Source organism: Nomascus leucogenys, chromosome 10, assembly GCF_006542625.1.
Source record: "Nomascus leucogenys isolate Asia chromosome 10, Asia_NLE_v1, whole genome shotgun sequence".
NCBI classification, from domain to species: domain Eukaryota; kingdom Metazoa; phylum Chordata; class Mammalia; order Primates; family Hylobatidae; genus Nomascus; species Nomascus leucogenys.
In genome coordinates, this window is record NC_044390.1 from 65,863,555 (window position 1) to 65,887,104 (window position 23,550).

The window sequence follows — 23,550 nt, forward strand, 5'->3', positions numbered from 1 at the left end:
GGTTGCAGTGAGCCGAGATCGCCCCATTGCACTCCAACCTGGGCAAAAAGAGTGAAACTGCATCTCAGAAAAAAAAAAAAAAGAGATGACGTGAGCCATGACTGCACCACTGCAGTCCAGCCTGGGCTACAGAGCGAGACCCTGTCACAAAAAAAAAAAGAAAAAAGAAAGAAAGAAAAAGAAAAAAGAAAGAAAAGATGAGTGTCATGGGTGGCTTTTGAGCCAAGCAAGAGCAGGTCATGATTTGATTTCCATGGCTACTGTATGGCTAAGAGACTGGGGCAAGGTGGAAGCAGGCATCGCTGTGAGGTGCTGCAGTAATCCAGGGACGAGATGCAGCCCTGGGGAACAAGGTCGTGAGGAGCAGTGGCTCTAGATATGTCTTGAAGGTAGAATCAGTGGGATTTGCTGATGGTTCAGAACGTTGGATGAGAGGAGGAGAGAGGCCAAGAGTAACTACAGTGGCACTGTCCAGTCGAACCCTCTGCCATGTTGGAAATATTCTAGATCTGCACCGTCCAGTAGAGCAGCACCAGCCACAGGTGGCCGTGAAGCACGTGAAAGGTGACCTGTGCAACTGAGGAACTGAATCCATAATCTTAGGTAGCTCTTCAGGCAAGAAACGGTGTCAAAAAAAATAAAAATAAGAAAAAATCAACTCAGGTAGCTTTAATTACTTTAACATTACATAGTTCTGCTCTATGACAACAGAATCATAGAGGCCTATGTGAGTATTCTTACCTGTGGATCACTCTTAACTCTTTGTTTACTTGACTAAGAGCTCCTTGAAGGCAAGCTTCTTAATTGTTTCTATACTTGCAGACTTGGCAGAGTGTGTGGCATTCAATAGGTACTTGGTGAATGTTTTGGTGACTGATGAATCAAAGAATGCATGAATGGGAAAAAAATGTTTTAGACTTCCATGTGGTAGTGGCTAGTTATGGACAGTTACAGCTCTAGCATTTTTTGGCCTGAGCAGCTGGGAGGATGAAGTTCTGTTTACTGAGATAGACTGATGGAGGAGCAGGTTTCACGGGGATTAGCAGGGAGGAAGGCGAGAAGATATTAGGAGTCTGGTTTGAGATGCCTATTAGGCATCCAAGTGGAAATGTCTTGGAGGCAGTTGGATATACAAGCCTGGAATTTAAGGGCGAGGTCTGGTCTGAAGATCTGTTTGGGAGTCCCGTCTCCATACATGGAGCATGAATGAAGTATTCAGAGCCATAACACCGGAGGCACAAGGGTAATGGGTATAGATGGGTAAGAGACGAGGATGAGAGGATCCAGGAAAGAAAACAAGGTGGAGGAAAGCAAGGTAACTGTGGCTTTCTGAAAGCCAAGTAGCTATGCTTGGTGGCTCACACCTGTAATCCCAGCACTTTGGGAAGCCGAGGCTGGTGGATCACTTGAGGTCACGATTTGGAGACCAGCCTGGCCAACATGGTGAAACCCCGTCTCTATTAAAAATGCAAAAATCAGCTGGGTGTGGTGGCACATGCCTGTAATCCCAGCTACTTGGGAGGCTGAGGCAGGAGAATTGCTTGAACCTGGGAGGCAGAGGTTGCAGTGAGCTGAGTTCACACCACTGAACTCCAGCCTGGGCGACAGAGCAAGACCCCGTCTCAAAAAACAATAAAAGGAAGTCAAGTAAAGAAAGCGTTTCAAGGAGGAGTGACCAACTGTGTCAGACACAGCCAAATCATGAAATAGGGCTGAGAATTGGCTATTGGTTTTAGCAACGTGGATATCATTGATGAACTTGACAAGGGCAGTTTCTATGGAGAACTAGGGGAAAGCATGACCATCTGATTGGCTTGGGTTTACGAGTTAATGGAAGTCAACATCATTAGTCATTAGGGAAGGGCAAATCAAAACCACAATGAAATGCCACTTCACACCTGCGAGGAAGGCTGTAATCAAAAAGTCGGGTAATACAAAATGTAGCAAGGGTGTAGAGAAATTAGGACCCTCATACATTGCTGGTGGGAATGTAAAATGGTACAGTCCCTGTGCAAAACAGTCTAGCAGTTCCTCAAAAAAATTAAACATAGAATTAACATAGGACCCAGCAATTCAATTTCTAAGTATATACCCAAGAAAATTAAAAAGCTGGGCCCACACCAAAACTTGCACACGAATGTTCATAGTGGCATCACTCATACAGCCAAGGGGTGGAGACATCCCAAATGTCCATCAACTGATAAATACATAAACACAATGCAATATAGCCATACTGTGGAATATCATTTGGCCATAAAAAGGAATGAATCAGTGATACATGCAACAACATGGATGAACCTTGATATGCTAAATGAAAGAAGTCACAAAAAAAGCACATACTGCAGGATTGCATTGATATGAAATAGCCAGAATAGGTAAATCTATAAAGAGAAAGCAGATGAGCAGCCTCCCAGGTCTTAGGGGGATAAAGGGGTGAGAAAGGAGAAGTGAGCTGCCAATGAATATGGGGTTCCTTTTGTGGGGTGATGAAAATGTTCTAAAATTAGATTATGGTGGTGGCTGTGCAAACCTGTAAACTTACTAAAAGCCATTGACTTATACACTTCTTTTTTTTAGATGGAGTCTCATTCTGTCACCCAGGCTGGAGTGCAGTGGCACGGTCTCAGCTCACTGCAACCTCTGCCTCCCAGGTTCAAGCGATTGTCCTGCATCAGCCTCCTGAGTAGCTGGGATTACAGGCACACGCCACCATCTCTGACTAATTTTTTTTGTATTTTTAGTAGAGATGGGGTTTCACCATGTTGGCCACGCTGGTCTCGAACTCATGACCTCAAGTGTTCTCCAAGCCTCGGCCTCCCAAAGTGCTGGGATTACAGGTGTGAGCCACCGCGTCCAGCCAAATTGTACACTTTGCATGAGTGAACTCTGTGCGAGATAAATTGGAGGCAAATATGGACAACTCTCCCAAGGAAATTTGCTATTAACAGAAATAGAAATGGAACAGTTGTTTACGGGGAAACTGAGGTCAAGAGTGGGGGTCTTAAAAATGGGAGAGTAACAATATGTTCAGATGCTGATGGGAAAGGCTCCGAAGGGAAAGGAGAATTGACGGAGGATCAGGTGGAAAGAACTGCTGGAGTGAAGTCTTTGAGCAGACAAAGAGGACATAGGGTCTGGTGCCCTGATGGAAGAGGTTGACATTGGCTTGGAGCACAGACAGGTCACCCTCAGCAACAGGAAGAAGGTGGAGTGTATGGACACAGGGGCAAGTGAGTGGGAAGACGTGGAGATGGGGGCTCCAGCAAAAGTTTTCTTTTTTAACCCCTATTTTCTCAGTGAGATAGGAAGCCAGATAAGAGGCTGGGGGAGGAGGTGCTGGAGGTTTGAGGAGAAAAGGGATGTGTTACCTTTCTAAGTAGACGGGCCAGAGATAAAAGCACCATCTGCAGTACCTGACAGTGTGCGGCAGGTGGCAGGTGCTTCGTAAGTACCCGCGAGTGAGTTGAGTAACCCTTACGCCAACCCTGCCCCATGGGATTAATAATCCCTGTTTTCAAAAGAGGGAACCCCAGGTTCCAAGGAAGGAGAGTGTCTCGTCCAGGTTCAAACGGCTAGCACCCAGCACTGAGCCCAGCGTCCCCAATTCTCAATCATCCAGTCCCCTTAGTTCTCAAAAAGGAGGAGGCTGGGGGAAAATAAATAAAATTCTTTATTACATCCTGATCACACAGTAGAAATGGAGATTAAATAAGAACGAGAAGAAAGCAGGACCCTTTCCCCTCCACTCCTCACATCCCACACCCTGACCAATAAATACCCTCCCTAGAGACCCAGAAGTCCCAGTCCCAATATAGTCCAGACCGAAGAATCTTGGGCTGACCCCCTCGTTTTGCAGAGGAGGGAAACTGAGGCCCAGAGAACCACCCAGCAAGTTCGTGGCTTGGGGCCCTGCGGGTCTCCTCTGGCCTCCCTTGAAGACCCTTGAGGCGGCATCCCCGTGGCTGGACTCACACCTGGACGCGGTAGCCCCCGGTCCGCCGCCGGCAAAGCCTCCGCACGCCCACCCAGTACAGCGTCAACATGACTACCCAGTAGCCCACGTAGGCGCCGGCCCCCGCGGCCAAGTGGTAGGCCTCGGCTGCGCGGGAAGGGCCGCTCCAGTCGGCCCTGGCCTCGTGCGCCACGCTGCGGACCAGGCCCCCAAGCAGCAGCAGCGCCCAGAGCGCCAGGGGCAGCAGAGGGACGTAGTTAGCGGCCAGCTTCCGCCGGCCCGAGGTGCCCCAGCCACTCTGGTTCATGGTGACTAGCGCCAGGAACTTGGCAGGCAGGAGGCCACACATGTAGAGGGGAGCGTAGAGCGACAGCAGCACCATGCGCAGGCAGCCCCGCAGCCAGGCCGCGAAGGCCGCCTTGGCCAGTGCCACGCCCTGCACGCATAGCAGCACCCACAGCAGCGCCCACGGGCGGCCCGCGTAGAACAGACGCAGCACGGTGGCCGCCACGAAGAAAGGGAACAGGCCGGAGACCACCGCCTCGTAGGTCATCCACGCATGGTGCCGGTGCCACCAGAGCGCGTTGTACAGCCACTCACGGAAGTACGACTTGGACCAGCGTGTCTGCTGGCTCAGCCACCGCAGGAAGGACGAGGGCGTCTCTGAGTAGCAGCGGGACCTGGAGGTGTACCTGCACGGGGGCGAGGAATGAGGGCATCATCGCGTGCTGCCTGGGGCCTGGGCAGGATTCTGGACGCAGAAATGACCACTGTGGATGGCCACTGGGGGCGAGTTTCTTAACCTCTCTAGGCCTCAGTGTTTTCATGTGTAGAATAGGGTGGATAACGGTTCCTAGGCCTGGACGCGGTGGCTCACTCCTGTAATCCCAGCACTTTGGGAGGCTGAGGGATAAGGAGTTCAAGACCAGCCTGGGCAACATAGCAAGACCCCATCTCTACTAAATAAATAAATAAGCACCAATGGGCGGGATGCAATGGCTCATGCCTGTTATCCCAGCACTTTAGGAGGCTGAGATAGGGGGATCACTTGAGGCTAAGAGTTCGAGATCAGCCTAGGCAACATAGTGAGACCGCATCTCTAAAAAAAAAAAAAAAAAAAATTAGCCGGGCGTGGTGGCCTGTAGTCCCAGCTATTTGGGAGGCTGAGATGGGAGAATCACTTGAGCTCAGGAGTTTGAGGCTGCAGTGAGCCGTGATCATGCCTCTGCACTCCAGCCTGAGCCTGAGCAACACAGCAAGACTCTATCTAAAAAAAAAAAAAAAAAAAAAAAAAAAGGCTCTCATAAGACAAGGATACTGTAAGGATTGAATGAAGATTAAATGCCAAGTGCTTAGGACCAGTGGATAGTATTTGCTCAATAAATGTTAGCTACTACTGTTTTTACTATGACTAATACCATTACTATTGCTGTTACTAATATCATGTTGGTTACTGACACTATTACTAGTACTATCACTAACATATTACTAATACTACCATGCTTACTATTACTGGCAGGCCGTATAGTGAGGAGCAAGATGGGCGTGGTTGCTACCCAGGGTAGTCTACGTATTAGAACTTCTCAAGGGAACCATCAGGCCTCCTTCCTGTTTTGTGGCAGACATCATTAATCAATCCCTGCATGGTTTCCAGCCAAGCCCACACAAGACTAGAATCCTGGGCATTACTTGACAGTGTCCAGTCTCCTTCCCCTGTGTCATTTGGCATCCTCAGTGGCCTCCCTGCTTCCGATCTTGCCTTTTGTAGTCTGTACTCAAAACAGCTGCCAGAGGGACCCCATTACAACGTGTCACTTCTCTGCTTAAAACCCTCCCATAGCTCCCTCATCTTAGTCAGAGTCCTTAGACCTATAAGTCTTTCATGAGTGGACCCCTCCTTAACTCTCCATCCTACTCTCCTAATACTCCCCCAGTTCAGTGCTCCAGCCACACTATTCTCAGCCTTGAGCCCCATCCTACCGCAGGCACTCCACTTAACACTTCAGCCCCCACCCCAAAACTTCCTATCCACCCCCCTGCCTGGCATTATTTATCTCCATAACACATATCATGAACATACTGTATGTTCTACTTATTTATTTCTTGTGTGTCTCCCCAACTGATGTAATCAATTGGTGCCCTGTCTGCCTATTGCTGTATCCCCGCAGCTTAAACATTCTAGGCACCGAGTGAATATTTATTGAGTGAATTAATGCATGGATTCCCTTGGATTATCCCAAGTTCCCTCTGGGTCTTTCAGTGGACCTGACTTTGCAAAAATCACTCTCCCCTGAACTTCACTTGGTCTAGGTCATCCTCCCCTGAGTCTCATGGAATTACTTGTCTTCTCTTGAAGAACTTACTAGAGTTCAGGTGCTCCTCTTCTCTCACTTGATTCTTTCTCCACGGCTCTCTCACTAGTTAGATCCCACTCTATCCATTTGTCTCTTGCCCTTCCTACTTCACTCCCCACTGTGCTACCTTGGTCTCCATGGCAGAACCAACTCACCCTATCTCAATTCTAGGTGGAATTCTCTACCCTCACCTTGCCTGTCTTGGTAGAGTTCACTGCATTCCATGGTTCAATGCAAATGCCAGCCTTGTCCCTTATAGTATCTTCCCCTCTCCCCTAATATCTCACTTGGTAGAGTCCATTGGCTCAATGCAAATGGCCCCTCTGCCCATTATGGTATCCTCCTCTGTCTTCTAAAGTCTCACTTGATAGAGCCCATTGTCTGGTGAGTTACTTTGGATTTGGAGAACTCTCAGCATGCACACACGCTAGGATATTCACTGGCCTCCACACATACCCGACCACCTGGTCCCCTCAACTTACTTGGTAGCATAACCCATGCTGAGCATGCGGTTGGTGAGGTGCCGGTCGTCCCCAAAAGTACAGTGGGTGCCCAGGAACTTCTGGTTGTACCAGGCCTCAAGAAACTGCTGCAAGAGGTTGTTCCTATATAGGCCTGGGTGGAGGGGAGGTGTGAAAGAGTGTCAGCCTCTGCTGTCACCAACACCAACTCCAATGCTGTTTCCAGCCCCAACCCCACTCCAGTTCCAACCCCATCCTCAGTCATCATAATCTCAATCTCAGCACTATCTCCAATCCCATCTCCAGCCCCAATCCTGTCCTCAACCTCATACCCACTCCAACTTGCCTGTCATTGAACTATACCCACTGTGAGTGCAAATCTGCCCACCCCGGTCTCATCAGCAATCCCATATCCACTCTCAGCCCCATCCAAAACCCACTGCAACTTCAAACCTGGCTCCAACTCTGTCTTTGACTCCAAGCCTATCCCATCTTCTTCCCCAGCCCCAGCCCCAATCGTCATCCATATCCTTTCTCCAACCTCACTCCCCACACCAAACTCAGCTCGAGCCCAAGCAGCATCCTCACCGCCAGCTTCCAGTTTTATCCCGTCCCCAATTCCTGCCCTGCTGCATCTTTGTTCCCAACCCCAGTCACATCCTCAGCCCCATCCGGCTTCCCTTCTCCCTTTCCAGCCCATCCACGGCCCTCCCAATCCCTGCCCCTGCTTACCTAGAGGACCGCTGATGCAGGACACACAGTGGAAGTAGCTCTGACAAGCCCGCTCCACATTGAAGGCTACCCAATATCGCAGGCTGCTTAGGAAGCTGACCCAGGAGTCCAGAGGGTTAAGGATCCGCACGTCCCCACCAACAGCCCCTACCCGGGGGTCCTCGTCCAGTACCTGCACGAGCTCCAGCAGTGCCATGGGGTCCAACCTTGTGTCCGAGTCACAGACCTGTGAGGTGGAAGGGGCCAGGATCAGCACAGACCCCCGCATCAGGCTGATGCTTGAGAGGAGGGCACCAAGGGGTGCAATGCAGCTGGGGCACTCTGCAACCGATCTGAACGTCATTTTGAGGTTTTTTTAGTCATTTTCAATGTGTAATTGCAGTTTAACATGTACTCCAAGATGCACATCCTTGTATGAACATGAACAATAAGACATATACCATCTCCTCTGGTGTGTGAGTGAGACCCCTAACTTGCTACTAAGCAATAGAATATGGCAGAAGTTATGGGATATAACTGCCATGATTATATTACCTAATATGGAAATGGTGAATAAGTTTTGCAGTGTAATCAAGTCCCCAAATCTCTTGACTATAAGTTAATCAAAGGGAGATTATCCTGGGTGGGCCTGACCTAATCAGGAGAACCCTTTAAAAGCAGATCTAGAAGTCAGAGAGTCTCCTTGCTGGCCTTGAAGAGGCAAGCTACTGCTACCATGAGTTCTGTGGCTGCAAGAAAGTGAATTCTGTCAACCAACAAATACATAAGCTTGAAAGATAACCCCAAGCCTTAAAAAAGACCCAGCTCCAGCTGACACCTTGATTGCAACCTGGTGATATCCTGAAAAAAGGACCCAGTTGAGCTGTGCTGACTCTTGGCTCATAGAAACTATGAGATAATAAATGTGTTTTGTTCAAGCTGCCAAACATATGGTAACTTGTTATGCAGCAGTGGGAAACTAATATAATGCATTAGAATTGCTACACTAGGCCGGGTGTGGTGGCTCACACCTGTAATCCCAGCACTTTGGGAGGCTGAAGTGGGCAGATCACCTGAGGTCAGGAGTTTGAGACCAGCCTAGCCAACATGGTGAACCCTGTCTCTACAAAAATACAAAAATTAGCCGGGCATGTTGGCAAGTGCCTGTAATACCAGCTACTGGGGAGGTTGAGGTGGGAGAATCACTTGAACCCAGGTGGCGGAGGTTGCAGTGAGCCGAGATTGAACCATTGCACTCCAGCCTGGGCAAAAGAGTGAGATTTCACCTCAAAAAAAAAAAAAAAAAAAAGATTGCTACACCAAATGGGACGGATGAATGAGTAAATAAATGAAATTAATCTGTATATTGAATACATAGATAGATGGCTGAATGGATGAACAAAAGAATCTCAACAATGAAGGAGGGGAAAGGAAGGAGGGAAGAAGGAAAGAAGAAAGGGAACAAATCTCCACATTTAATAGATAAATGAATGAATAAATGAGTAAATGATCTCCATATTGGATGGATAGATGGCATATCCATGAGTGAGTGAGAAAAAGAATTTCTACACTGAATGAAGTAAGGAAGAACTTTTATTTATTTATTTATTTATTTGAGACGGAGTTTTGCTCTTGTTGCCCAGGCTGGACTGCAATGGTGGGATCTTGGCTCACCGCAACCTCCGCCTCCCGGGTTCAGAAGATTCTCCTGCCTCAGCTTCTCGAGTAGCTGGGATTATAGGCACTTGCCACCATGCTCGGGTAATTTTTGTATTTTAGTAGAGACAGGGTTTCACCATGTTGGCCAGGCTAGTCTAGAACTGGTGACCTCAGGTGATCCGCCCACCTCAGCCTCCCAAAGTGCCCGGCTGGAAGGGCTTAATTTTACATTGAATGGATGGATAACTGAGTCAGTGGATGAATGGATGAATGAACAAATGAATCTCTATATTGAATGGATGGATAGACGAATGGATGAGTCAAGAATGAGTGAAATTGTCTCTTCCTGGAATGCGTAGGTGAATGAAGAAAGGAAAGAATGCCTCTACACTGAATGGATAAATGAATGAATAAATGAACGAATGATCTCCATATTGGATAAAGGGATAGATGGATGGATGAAAGAATGAGTGAAGGAAAGAATCTCTCCACTGCATGGATGAATGAATAAAGAAAGGGAGAGAGTCATTCAAATCTGTACATTGAAGGAAAGACCCCAGGAAAGTGGGATTCGGGTGTTCGGGTCACGAGTCGGCTGAAGGCGCCTCTACTCACCTGAACGTAGTCCACCGAGTCTCCGAGCGCCTTGAAGGCCGTGTACATGACCTCGCGCTTGCCGCCCCAGCGCTGCGCCACGCACACGCACCTGCGAGTCCTCACCAGCGCCTCCACCGCCAGCCGCCCGGGATCCTCCGCCTCCACCTCCCGGTAGGCTCCGGCGCCCACTGCGCCCGCCGCCGCGGGTTCCCAGGGCTGGTGGTAGTTGCCGTCCCACACGTACGTGGCGGGGTCCTCGTCAGCGAAGACCTCCCGGAACATGTCGACCATGTAGAGGTCCTCGGCGCGGTTGCCATCCACCACCATGAGGACGCGCAGCCGCGCACGCGGGTACAGCAGGGCGCGGGCGGACGCCAGGCACTGGCGCAGGTACGCGGGGTCCTCCTGGTAGGCGGAGATGGTCAGCGCCACGCTGCGCGCGGTGGCTGCATCCAGGGGCCCCCGCGCCGCCGCGCGCCGCGCCGCCGCCGCCACCCGCCGGTGCTCCAGGTACGCGAAGAGGCTCTGCGCCACCAGGTGCGCTGAAAGGAAGGCCCCGTAGAGGCCGAAGGCCAGGAGGCCGTAGCGATCGGAGGCCAGCGGCACCCCGGCGGCGTAGGCCCAGGTCATGAGGCCCAGGATGAGCAGGGCGAAGGCGATGGTCAGCACCCTCCGGGCCAGGCCGGAGCAGCGGCGGGCTGCAGGAGTGGGCTTGGGCGCGTCCTGCTGGGAGCGAGAGGGGAAAGGAAGGGGCATGAGTCCCAGGGGCATGAGCCTCCTCCGACAGAAGATTACAAAATCCCTTCCTTCCTTCCTTCTTTCCTTCCTTCCTTCCTTCCTTCCTTCCTTCCTTCCTTCCTTCCTTCCTTCCCACCTTCCCTTCCCCTCCCCTCCCTCCCTTTCTCCCTTCCTCCGTCCTTCCTTCTCTTTCTTTATCTCTCTCTTTCTGTGTCTGTCTCGCTGTCTGTCTCTCACTCTCTCTCTCTCTCTCTCTCTCTCGCTCTCCCTTTCTCTCTCTCCTTTCGTTTTTTTTTACTTTTGAGACAGGGTCTCACTCCAGCCTAGTGTCGCCATCTGGGCTCACTGCAGCCTCAGCTTCCCGAGCTCAGGCTCAGCCTCCCACCTCAGCCTCCCGAGTAGCTGGGACTACAAAGCGTGTGCCACAGCTCCTGGCAAATTTTTAAATTTTTGGTAGAGCCGGGGGTCTCCCTACATTACCTAGGCTGGTCTGGAACCCCTAGGCTCCAGTGACATGCCTGCCCCGGCCTCCCTAAGTGCTGGGGTTACAGGCATGAGCTACCTCGCCAGGCCCAAAATTATTTTCATTAACGAAAATAATTGGAGCAAATAGCTATCTAGGCTTCATGCTGATTAGATTCCTTCTTTTCATTATTATTTATTTATTTTTATAGACAGGGTCTTGCTCTGTCGCCCAGGCTGGGGTGCAGTGGCACCATCATAGTTCACTGTAGCTTCTAACTCCTAGGCTCTGGCGATCCTCTCACCTCAGCCTCCTAAGTAGCTAGGACAACAAGGCTGGAGTCACAATGCCTTGCTAATTAAAAAAAAAAAAAAAATTAGAGGAGAGGTCTCACTATGTCACCCCAGTCTCCCAAAGTGCTATGAATACAGGCATGAGCCACCAAGCCCAGCCTGATTTTGTTCCTTCCAATACAACTTTTTTCCACGTTTTGAAATCTCTTAAATCCGTGAGGATGATTGCATGCGATGGAGTGTCACAATTTAATTACTAGGGCGTTTTCCTCCTCTTTCTTAGTGGCACATACAATGAGGATTTATCTCCCAATCAAAGGTTTCTTAGGGTTGAGACAGTAATAATAATAACACGTACTAAAAAACCAAAATGCTATGTACCAGTCCCTGCTCTAAGCCTTTAAGATGAATGAATTTATTTTAATCTTTACAACAGCGCTGTAAGGTAGGTACTGTTATTATTATCCCCATTCTACAGATGAGGCAACTGAGTCACACAGAGGTTCAGCAATTTGCCCAAGGTCATCCCTGGAAAGCAGAGGAGCCTGGATTTGAACCCTAGGAATCGAATCGCTAAACCTCAACCTTTAGCCCTCAGGAGAGCCCTAGGGGACAAATAGTGCTTGCTGCCACCATGCAGGTGGCCAAACTGAGGACTGATTGGCCAGAAGGAGTGGCTTGCACAAGATCAGCAGCCCACGGTGGAGGACTCTTCTCTCTGACTTTCCAGAGGCATAGCCTGGTTCTCCTTTTCCACTGCCCAACTCCCCAGCAGAACCAGGTGCCCCAGTAAATCTTGCTGGAAGAGCCGAGAATCAGAGGAAAAAGTACTTTCTGTGTGCCAGACACTACTGTACAACAACCTTTATATATATATATATAAATTTTTTTTAATTGAGACAGGGAGCCAGACACTGTGGCTCACGCCTGTAATACCAGCACTTTGGGAGGCAGAGGCGGGTGGATCACCTGAGGTCAGGAGTTCGAGATGAGCCTGGCTAACATGGTGAAACCAAAACACAAAAATTAGACAGGCTTGGTGGTGCACGACTGTAGTCTCAGCTCCTCAGAAGGCTAAGGCAGGAGAATTGCTTGAACCCCTGAGGTGGAGGTTGCAGTGAGCCAAGATGGCACCACTACACTTCAGCCTGGGTGACAGTGCGAGACTCCATCTCGAAATAATAATAATAATAATAATAATAATTAAGACAGGGTCTTGCTCTGTTGCTCAGGCTGGTCTTGAACTCCCAGGCTCGAGCGATCCTCCTGCCTTGGCCTCCTAAAGCGCTGGGATTATAGGCGTGAGCTACTGCACCCGGTCTCTACAACAACCTTATAAGGCAGATACCTTTACTGTCTTCTGTTACAGATGAGGAAACAGACACTGAGAGGCAAATACTTTTACCCAAGGTCACTCAGGTAATAAGCAGAGTTTCGAAGTAAAACTCAGGCAGTCTGGCTCTGGCGTCCCCTCTACGCTAAACTGCCTCCTATGCCACCAGTTCCTGCCTCATAGGCTTACTGTGGGTTATTTAAATGCGTCATTAAGATGTAGATCTTTGTGTCCAATACAGGTGTCACCAGCCACATGTATCTACCGAGTACTTGAAATGCAGCCAGTATCACCGAGGAACTGAGTTTTACATTTTATTTAATTTTAATTCATTTAAATTTAAAAACTCTTACTTGATTCAGTTATTGGAAAGCTTTTAAATATGTCTGGAACAAGTTGCATCTACGATGCCCCTTTTATAACTGTAAATTTTATAAAATCTAAACACGGATTAGGTATTTCCAATGAAAAGGTAGCATCTAAGTGAGAAGTGCTATGAACACACTGGATTTTGAAGCCCAAGTCTGGGGAAAAGAAAGTAAAATAGCTCATTAACATTTATGTATTGATTACATATTGAAATGATCGTGTCTTATACGTAGCAGGGGTCAGCAGTCTAAGACCTGCCACAGCCTGCAGGCTAAGAATTTTTGTGTGTGTTTTTAGATGGCTTTTGAAAGCCAAAAGAAGAATAGTAGTTTGTGGAGCACGAAAAATATGAAATTCAAATTTCAGTGTCCTTAAAGGAAGTTTTATTTGCACACAACCACATTCATTTGTTTATACATCATCTGTGGCTGATTCTACATTTACAGCATCGAAGTTGAGTACTTTCAAGAGACCAGATGGCCCCCAAAAGCCTCAAATATTTAATATTGGGCCCTTTATTTAAGAAAATGTGCTGGCCCCTGACACTGGGTTAAATAAAAATATATCATTAAAATTAATTTCACCTGTTTGTTTTTACTTTTTCAAATGTGGCCACAAGAAAATTTTAAATTAGATATTGTGGTTTTTGTTACATTTCTAGAGGACAAAGCTGAGGTATAGCTTTTAAACTCTCAACATTAAACGTTATTCTTTCTTCTCAAATCCCCCTTCTCTCTTCCTTTGCCTCAAACCTGGCCTTGTCTGAGTTCCTAAGGGTGGCCCAATTCATGCTGGGGATCCAGAGAGTTGATTCCAGAAACACAGATGAACACACGTGTAGACACACTCCCGCACACGTGAACTCACACATGATGAGTGACACACAGAATGAAATTACTCGTGTTCTACAGGATGACCCAAGACACCCACTCAGGCTAAACACAGCGATCCCGTGACCCCCACCGACGGCCACACAGGTGAACCTGCAGACACACGCCCCTCGGCAGGAAAAAGCAACACCAGCAACGGATGCCCACGTGGCCACAAACACACAGAGCCCCAAATGAGAGTCTGGGGCAATGGGACGCACAGGGAAGATTTCAAGAGAAATAGTAGGTGACTGTCAAGCTGATACTGAACCAGATGAAATTGCTACTCTCCCAAGTTTAGAGTGGCTCAGTATCGGCGATTTCATTTGGTTCAACTTAATAGCTGTTGAACGCATGAAACAGAAATCCATTCCCACGTGCCACAGGCAAATCCAACTCTTTCTCACTCAGTCTCTTTCACTCACTCACTGTCTCACTCCCTCTTTCTCTCTGCCTCCCAGGAAACATAGACATACACAAGTTTATAGCAAGATACGCAGACACAGAAATATGGACATGGCACATCTCACCTACATGTACTTGGGATGGCTGCTCACACAGGGCAATGTATACACAGACCTGCATACTCAGCCTCACATGCTCACTGTCCCCTACACACATAACGGTCACTGTCACGCACATGGATACACACATGAAATCATGCACACACAGTTCCCCAACACACGTGGTCACACATATGGCAGTAGTTTTCCCCACATGGCTGTACACACACACACACACATACACACACACACACAACCTGTCTCATCGCAGTGGGTCTGGCCGGGCTCTCTCTTCTCTCCGGCTCGCTCTCCCAGCCTCTCTGTGGCCAGAGAGCTGGAGGGGGTTCATTTGAAGACCAGCACAGGCGGGGGCGGGAGCAAGCGCTGACGTCAGTCAGGCTAAGCTGGGCCAGGGGCTCTGAGGTCACGGCCCAGCCGGGCAGCTCCACCCGCTTCCCGCTATTACTCCCACCCCCCTCAGCCAGACGGGCCTCCCTTCCCAGGCCCCCATGTCTACGCGCGCCCCTCCTCTAGTCCTCTCTGCCATCGCTCCCCCTCCTCTCCCTCTCTCCTCTATGTCTTCTTCTCTCTTCCTCCCCCCTCTTGTCCCTTGCCTCCCCTGATTTTTCTCTTCCACCTCGCTTGCCTTTTGGGGATTCCCCTCATCCCCCTCATCCCCTATCCCTGTATTTCCCTCCATCCCTTCCTTTCTCCCCAACCCACTATTTCTCCTCATCTCTGTCTTGGTACCCTCATCTCTCTCCCCATTACCACATTTCTCCAAGTTTCTGTCTTTCTCTCCATCCCTTTCTTCCTCTCCACTTCTCTTGCCTCCTCTCACCCTCATTTCTTTCTCTTCTTGCTTTAAAGCTCTCCCCACCTCCCCCTTCTCACCTTCCCCAGTCACCCCCTCCCTGCCTCTCCCCACAGCCGCCTCTCCTGTCCCCAGAATCCATCTCTGGGTTGGGCCCCCCAGGGACATGTCTCAGCAACTGGTAGATGGAATGAAACACACACACGTGCGTGCTGTGGGTGTGCCTGTGTGTACGCTGGCCCGAGGCACGGCCGCCTGGAACCGGAGCTGTGAGTGAACGTCTGTCCATTCAGCGCCTAACTGACGTGGGTCTGCGTGTGTGCACCAGGGTCTGGGGTGGAGAGCTGGGGCACTGGGATTTGTATCCCCAGGGACTGAGGGATGAACACAGAGAGTTGTCAGTCAGCTGCCCCTGGGGAGCCAGCCAGGGTCTGCCAGTGCTCTCACCCATCAGGGAAACTGAGTCAGAGGAAGGGTGGAAAAGAGATGCGGGACCTGGGGTCCCCGGACCCCAGCCCCTCAGGACCAGATCTGTGATAAATGTCTGTTTACATGCCCTTCTTTCCATGAATTTAAAAAAAAACTATCTGTATCTAATTCTGTTCTTCTCTCTGCTCCTCTTACTGTGAACTCTTGATGTCTCACTTTCTGCCTTGGTAGCTGCCTCGTTCTTTTCTCCCTGCCTGTGACTCCAACGACCTTTGGTGTCTGGCACGGGCCAGCTCCAGGACAGACTGAAAGACATGGAGCAGCAGAGAGAAATTCCCCCATCCTTCTCTCTCCTCGTCTGTGTCTCCCTGAGTCTCTGTCATTTTGTTTCTGTCTCCCCATCTCTGTTTCTCGGTCCATCTATCTGGGTCTCTGCCTCTGTGTATTCCTGTCTGTTTCTCCCCTCATCCCCCCTCACAACCATTCTCTCTCTGTTTTTACCCGGGAGTGTCTGTCCCTTTGCATTTCTGAACTCTCCCTGACTTTCTTCTTGTGTGGCTCTCTCTCTTTCTGAGTGCCTCTCCCTGACTTTCTCACTGTGTGTCCATGTGTGTGTGTCTCTTTCTCTCTGTCTCTTTTTCCCTCTATCTCCCTCTCTAGCTCTGTCTCTATCCTCCCTCCGTCTCTCTGCATCCCCATCTCTTTTTTTTTTTTTTTTTTTTGAGACACAGTCTCACTCTGTCACCCAGGCTGGAGTGCAGTGGTGTGATCTCGGCTCACTGCAACCTCCACCTCCCGGGTTCAAGCGATTCTCCTGCCTCAGCCTCCCGAGTAGCTGGAACTACAAGCGCGCACCACCACACCAGGCTAATTTTTTGTATTTTTAGTAGAAATGGGGTTTCACTGTGTTGGCCAGGCTGGTCTCCAACTCCTGACCTCAAGTGATCCATCTGCCTTGGCCTTCCAAAGTGTTGGGATTACAGGCATGAGCCACCGCACCTATCTCTTTGTAAGGCTCTATCTCTGTATGTGTTTTTCTCTCTCTCTCTCTCATTCAGTTTCTCTCCATTTCTCTGTTTCTACATCTTCATCTTTCCCTGCAGTTCCATCTCTTCCAGCCCGTCCCGGAGCTGTCCCCTGCCAGACACCAAGTCCTCAAACCCTGGGGTTTTCCCGAGGAGGCTGCGCCAGGCCAAGCCTCTGCCTGGGCCTGTCAGGGAGAAGGTGCATTCCCAAGGAGCCCGAACGCCCCGCCCACCCACCAGGGCGGGCCGGGCTGTGTCTGACGCTGCTGCCGGGAGCCGGGCCGCCTGGTGTCTGGCTGTGTCAGGATGATGGGTCCTCAGATGATCTGAGGCCAGCCCAGAGCAGAAGGGGAGGGTGAGTCCTCCGCCCAGTGGGAGGGGGCAGCGCAGGCTCCTCCCCAGAAGTGGGGCATTTGGCTGCCCAGCCCCCACCCCGCCCTGCTCGGGTGGAGCAGCTGTATAAAACCAGATGTTTCTAAAACCAGAGTGCGGATGAGGAAGGATAACCAGGACTTTAATCCTCAAAGGTTCCCTCCTCTAAGACCCAGGAGTCCAGGTTCCCAGCCCCCTCCTCCTTCAGACCCGAGAGTCCAGACCCCAGCCCTTCCTCTCTCAGGCCCAGGAGTCCAGGTTCCCATGCCCCTCCTCCCTGAGACCCAGGAGCCCAGGACCCCAGCCCTCCTCCCGCAGACCCAGACATCCGAGTTCCCAGTCCCCTCCAAGTCAGACCCAGGAGCCCAGACCCCCAGCCCCTCCTCCTTCAGACCCAGGAGTCCAGACCCCCAGCCCCACCTCCCTCAGACCCAGGAGCCCAGACACCCAGCCCCTCCTCCCTCAGACCCAGGAGTCCAGACCCCCAGCCCCACCTCCCTCAGACCCAGGAGCCCAGACCCCCAGCCCCTCCTCCCTCAGACCCAGGAGCCCAGACCCCCAGCCCCACCTCCCTCAGACCCAGGAGTCCAGACCCCCAGCCCCACCTCCCTCAGACCCAGGAGCCCAGACACCCAGCCCCTCCTCCTTCAGACCCAGGAGTACAGGTTCAGAGTTCCTCCTCCCTCAGATCCAGGGTTCCAGACTCCCAGCCTCTCCTCCCTCAGACCCAGGAGTCCAGGCCCCCAGCCCCTCCTCCCTCAGACCCAGGAGTCCAGACACCCAGCCCCTCCTCCCTCAGACCCAGGAGTCCAGGCTCCATCCCCTCCTCCCTCAGACCCAGGAGTGCAGGCCCTCAGCCCCTCCTCCCTCAGACCCAGGAGTCTCAACTCCCAGTTTCCTTATCCCTTAGACCTACATGTCCAGTCCCCAGAATTTCTTGCAGGAAGAGATGACCAAGGCTGGAAGCAGCCCAGACAAGTGCTGAAAGACAGGGAGCAGTGAAGCTGGACACTCCCACAGGAGGCCGGGGCTGGTGGTGGAGGGACAGGTAGGGACCCCGCACCCCTCGCTAATACCCATGGCTCCTGGAAACCCCCACTCCTGTGGTGGCTGCTCTCCAGTCCCTGCCCTGGGTCCACAGTGGCCTTCCCAGCATTTCAGCCATCATCAGGAAACCTCAGGGTACAGCTTACAGAATACCTGGACAGAAGGAGCGCAGGGTGGGAGAGGTAAGGCAAAAATGGAGCAAAGGCAGAAGAGAGAACGTTCATTCATTTTGGGGACATCTCCTGAGCCCTGGTGGACAGGGCTGGGCTGGGCGATGCCGGGTACACAGAGATGACTCAGCCCTGGGCCCTGCCCTTGGGGAGATGCCAGTCTGGTGGAGAAGACAGCTGTGTAAACAGAGGGCCACAAAATAGTGCAAGGATGCACCAACCCAGCCCAAGAGTCAGGGAGGGCTTCCTGGAGGAGGCGATGCTGGCTGATGAGGCGTTAGCCGTGGTCAGGGTGGGGGTGGAAGGTGGGGCAAGAAAGGGGCATCCGAGACAAGAAATGGTGTGGCCAGTCAAAAAAGTAAGGGCGGATTGATGCTGTGGAGCACGAAGGGTGAAACAAGGGGCTGGGGGGTTGCAGGGTCCCTAGTGAGGTCCACCCATTTGGGTTTAAAAAAAATTTTTTGGCCAGGCACAGTGGCTCGTGCCTGTAATCCCAGCACTTTGGGAGGCCAAGGCGGGCAGATCACTTGAGGTCAGGAGTTTGAGACCAGCCTGTCCAAAATGGTGAAACCCCGTCTATACTAAAAATACAAAAGTTAGCCGGGTGTGGTGGCGTGTACCTGTAATCCCAGCTACTCAGGAGACTGAGGTGGGAGAGTCACTTGAATGGGAGGCGGAGGTTTCAGTGAATGAAGATTTCGCCACTGCACTCCAGCCTCCCGTCTCAAAAAAAAAATTGTTTTTTAACTAAGTAACATACATATTTATGGTATACAACATGACGTTTGCTATATACATATATGTATTCGTTGTGAAATGGCTAAATCAAGCTATTTAACATGTGCAACGTGTCAGGTTTTGAATGCAGGAATCAGACACTAGGACTTTGCTCTGGTGGCGATGGGGAGCCGTGGAAGGGCTGTGAGCAAGGGACGGGCAGGATCAGCTCTTTGTCTGAGTAAGGGACAAACTGGAGGGAGAGGCAGGGGGCTCTGGGCCAGGAGAGCATTAGAACAAATACCTAATGCATGCTGGGGGGTGGGGTTGCATCAGAGATCCCTGGGGCTTTTCCAGGCTAGAGAGGAAGTGTGAGTGAGGTTGGGCAGAGGTGCAGGACCCCGAGGAGCCAGGACCAAGAAGACTGGGAGGTGGACACAGACACGGCAGGCTAACTTGCCAAGCCCCTAACCTCAGCTAGTTCTGGCTACAGTTGCTCATTGCTTTGCTCCATCTCAGGCAGGTACCTACTGGGGAACCAGTGAGGGCAAGGGGCCCCTGGGCAGTAACCCAAAGAGATCCTTGTTTTATTAAATGCTTGAATCCAGGTAGATGATTTCTTTGCTAGGTGTCCTGGGTTGGGAAGGGAAATGCACATTGTGGGGATCTAGATACCGAGAGACAGAGGAGAAAAGGGGGGAGGGAGAGGAATGAAAGACAGAAGCTGGCTTCCGCTACCATCTATTCAACAGTGAAACCTGCCCTACCCCTGGATTCCTGACCCCCTTTACTCTCTTCTGGTTTTTCTTTTTCTTTTTCCCCATAGCATTGGTCCCCTTCCTATATAACGTATAACTTGCATATGGTACGTTTAGTATCTTTTTTGTATAATGTGTGTCTTCCTGGTTCGAATGCAAGCTCTAGACAGGCAGCTGTCTTTATCTGGCTTGTTCATGGCTCATTCCTCAGAGCCTGGGCCTGTGTCTAGTACCTGGTAGGTGCTCAACAAATATGTGTTGAACCAATGTGTGAGGTCAGGATAGAAAGTCAGATTGGTAGATGGAGAGGGGAAAGAAAAAGAAGAGCAGCCGGGTGTGGTGGCTCACGCCTGTAATCCCAGCACTTTGGGAGGCCAAGGCAGGTGGAGCACTTGAGGTCAGGAGTTCAAGACTAGCCTAGATGACATGGTGAAACCCCGTCTCTACTAAAAATACAAAAATTAGATGGGCGTGGTGGTGCACGCCTGTAGTCCCAGCTACTCAGGAGGCTGAGGCAGGAGAATCGCTTGAACCCAGGAGGCGGAGTTTGCAATGAGCCGAGATCACGCCACTGCACTTCTGCCTAGGTGACAAAGCAACTCTATCTGGGGAAAAAAAAAAAAACGGAGAGGAAGGAAGGCGGGGAAGGAAAGATGAGGGAAGAAGGAGGAAGGAGAGGAGGAAGGAGGGAAAGAGAGAAGGAGGGGGAGGAAGGTCAGAAGAGGAGGAGGAGATTGGAGGAAGGAGAGAGAGAGGGAAGGATAGGGAAGAGGGGGAGGAGAGAAGTTGGGGAGAGAGGGCCTAGCAGCTGGGACCCCCACCCCACTCCTACATAATAGTTCTATGGACACCACTCAGAGTGGCCAGTCCTGGGACTATGGGTTAAGGAGCTCTGAGGAGGTGGGACCTTAGACAAAAAAGACTCCAGGATCAGCAAAGACCCTACGTCTGTAAAGAGACTGCCTCTGGACTTCCAGGAACTCAGAGCCTTGGATGGGCTGGAGTTAGACGGGACCTTTTCTCCCCCACACACATATTCTGGGAAACCCCTAGGCTTCTATGATTCTGCTGAAATCCAGGGAGGGAGGGAGGGAGCCTAGCCAGCAATTATGACTGTACATCCACCTTCTGCCTCCAGCCAGTGCCTCTGGGAGAAACTGTAGGACTTCCAGAGCTGGGAGGAGGGAGAGAAAGGCCTGGAGGGGGAGAGCCCTGCCTGTATCCAGTTGAAGGCACTTTCTACCCCAGCACCCACCATCTCTCCTGCCGCTTTCCCTGGAGAGAAACAGAGACAGTAAGAGCCAGACAGAGGGAGAGGGAGGGAGGGGCTTCCTTTTGCAAAAGCTGTTTATCCTTTCCAGGGAAGCAAGAGAGGAGAAGACCCATTTTCCAGATAGGGAAACTGAGGCACAAGAAGAGTAGTTTCCTGGGACAAGTGATACAGCACACAGGTAGCATGGCTGGGTAACAGAAGTCAGGTGGTAGGCATTAAGTCACTAGACTATACCCTGCCAGTCACAGAGGAAGGAGGAGCTGGGGGCTTAGACTAAGATCTGAGAGCCTGGATTCCTGGGTCTGAGGGAGGAGCGGCTGGGATCTGAACTCCCTGGTCTGAGGAAGGAGGGGCTGGACCTGGACTCCTGGATCTGAGGGAGGAGGGCCTGGGACCTGGACTTCTGGGTCTGAGGGAGGAGGGGCTGGGGGCCTAGACTCTGGGGTCTGAGGGAGAAGGGGCTGGACCTGGACTCCTGGGTCTGAGGGAGGAGAGGCTGGGACCTGGACTTCTGGGTCTGAGGGAGGAGGGGCTGGGGGCCTAGACTCTGGGGTCTGAGGGAGAAGGGGCTGGACCTGGACTCCTGGGTCTGAGGGAGGAGGGGGTGGGGGGCTGGCATCCAGTGGGTTCAAGATGAGGCCTGGACCCCTAGATTCTCAGCTCTACTGTGTTCTGAGCTTTGGGGGAATCTGCCCCGATATTCACATAGGTTCTTTTCTATTTTCCTTAAGCATCGACCAGCTTGAGAAATAAAGGGACAGAGTACAAAAGAGAGAAATGTTAAAGCTGGGCATCCGGGGGAGACATCACATGTTGGTAGGTTCCGTGATGCCCCACAAGCCACAAAAACCAGCAAGTTTTTATTAGGGATTTTCAAAAGGGGAGGGAGTGTGCAAATAGGTGTGGGTCACAGACATCAAGTACTTTACAAGGTAATAGAGTATCACAAGGCAAGTGGAGGCAGGGGGAGATCACAGGACCACAGGACCAAGGCGAAATTAAAATTGCTAATGAAGTTTCAGGCACCATTGTCATTGATAACATCTTATCAGGAGACAGGGTTTTGAGATCAACCGGTCTGACCAAAATTTATTAGGAGGGAATTTCCTCTTCCTAATAAGCCTGGGGGTGCTATGGGAGACTGGAGTCTATTTCACCCCTGCAGTCTCGACCATAAGAGACAGGCGCACCTGAGGGGGCTGTTTATAAGCCTACACCTCCAGGCGTGTATTCTCTTTCCCAGGGGTGTTCCATGCTGAGAAAAATAATTCAGCAATATTTCTCCCATTTCCTTTTGAAAGAAGAGAAATATGGCTCTGTTCTGCCCAGCTCACCAGCGGTCAGAATTTAAGGTTATCTCTCTTATTCCCTGAACAATTGCTGTTATCCTGTTCTTTTTTCAAGGTGCCCACATTTCATATTGCTCAAACACACATGCTCTACAATTTGTGCAGTTAATGCAATTATCACATGGTCCTGAGGCGATATACATCCTCCTCAGCTGACAGGATTAAGAGATTAAAGTAAAGACAGGCATAGGAAATCACAAGGGTATTGATTGGGGAAGTGATAAGTGTCCATGAAATCTTTACAATTTATGTTTAGAGATTGCAGTAAAGACAGGCATAAGAAATTACCAAAGTATTAATTTGGGGAACTAATAAATGTCCATGAAATCTTCACAATCTACGTTCTTCTGCCATGGCTTCAGCCGGTCCCTCCATTTGGGGTCCCTGACTTCCTGCAACACTGAGCCCTGACAGAAAACTTCCCAAGTCCAGGTTCCTCTTGCACATGTGGTTTAGCTCTGCGGGTTACCCCCTCCTCGCTGCAAGTTCCCATTGTCCACCTTGCCTCCTGCATTGGCCTCCACCACAGTCAGGGCAGAAGAGTCTCTGTAGGACAAACACAGCAATCAGATTCAGAAAATAGATCCAAAGATGGGGATCCAGGGCCCAGGGCTGGTGGCCTGGACCTCTGGGGCCGCCAGGGAGGAGTGGGTTTGAAAGAAAACCCTGGGCTGGGTGTGGTGGCTCATGCCTGTAATCTCAGCACTTTGAGAAGCTGAAGCAGGCGGATCATGTGAGGTCAGGAGTTGGAGGCCAGCCTGGCCAACATGATGAAATCCCGCCTCTACCAAAAATACAAAAATTAGCTGGGTGTGGTGGTGGGCGCCTGTAATCCCAGCTACTAGGGAGGCTGAGGCAGGAGAATCGCTTGAACCCGGGAGCTGGAGGTGGGAGCAAGCCAAGATCACGCCACTGCACTCCAGCCTGGGGGACAGAGTGAAACTGTGTCTCGAAAAACATGAATAAATGAAAGAAGGCCCTGTTTCTCCACTCCACACTTCTGAAACCAAAGAGGCGGGGCTGCATTCCCACCAACAATCAGTTCTCCAGCTCTCTGGACAGCAAATGCATGTGTAACAATTCACTTCAGTTCTAACACTAACTCCCTGGAGTTAGCACAGCCCCCACAGGTTGAGGGCTCAGTCCCACGGGAGTGCCCCCTACTTCACATACCAGTCACAGGCACTGGGACCGCAGAGTACCCACACTTCTGACTTGGCTACAAATCAGGGGTCCCACAACCCCTTCCTGACATTCCATAATTTGCTATCACAGCTCACAGAACTCAGGGGGG

General features: G+C 50.8%; 1 protein-coding gene across 3 annotated transcripts; it reads right to left on the bottom strand.

Moving 5' to 3' along the window:
- Positions 1-3,652: 3,652 nt before the first annotated feature.
- Positions 3,653-14,621, bottom strand: HAS1 (hyaluronan synthase 1). 3 transcript variants are annotated; one of them, XM_030821179.1, is made up of 5 exons: positions 14,560-14,621; positions 9,753-10,457; positions 7,500-7,725; positions 6,789-6,921; positions 3,653-4,644 (listed from the first exon to the last, which is right to left on the bottom strand). In XM_030821179.1, exons 1-5 carry the CDS (start codon positions 14,566-14,568, stop codon positions 3,969-3,971), a joined length of 1,749 nt encoding a protein of 582 aa, XP_030677039.1. In that variant the 5' UTR covers positions 14,569-14,621; the 3' UTR covers positions 3,653-3,968. The 3 variants fall into 3 exon arrangements, with proteins under 3 accessions (XP_030677039.1, XP_030677038.1, XP_030677036.1); XM_030821178.1 differs by having other exon boundaries at positions 9,753-10,460; positions 14,560-14,620; XM_030821176.1 differs by lacking the exon at positions 14,560-14,621 and having other exon boundaries at positions 9,753-10,497.
- Positions 14,622-23,550: the final 8,929 nt, after the last annotated feature.

Bases quoted from the DNA above. Each gene is read 5' to 3' on its own strand.
- HAS1 (XM_030821176.1), bottom strand. From the start codon at position 10,490: ATGCCCCTTCCTTTCCCCTCTCGCTCCCAGCAGGACGCGCCCAAGCCC. The intron at 7,726-9,752 runs GTGAGTAGAGGC...TCCACCTCACAG, and splicing joins ACTCGGTGGACTACGTTCAG to GTCTGTGACTCGGACACAAG. The intron at 4,645-6,788 runs GTAAGTTGAGGG...GCCCCCGTGCAG, and splicing joins AGCATGGGTTATGCTACCAA to GTACACCTCCAGGTCCCGCT.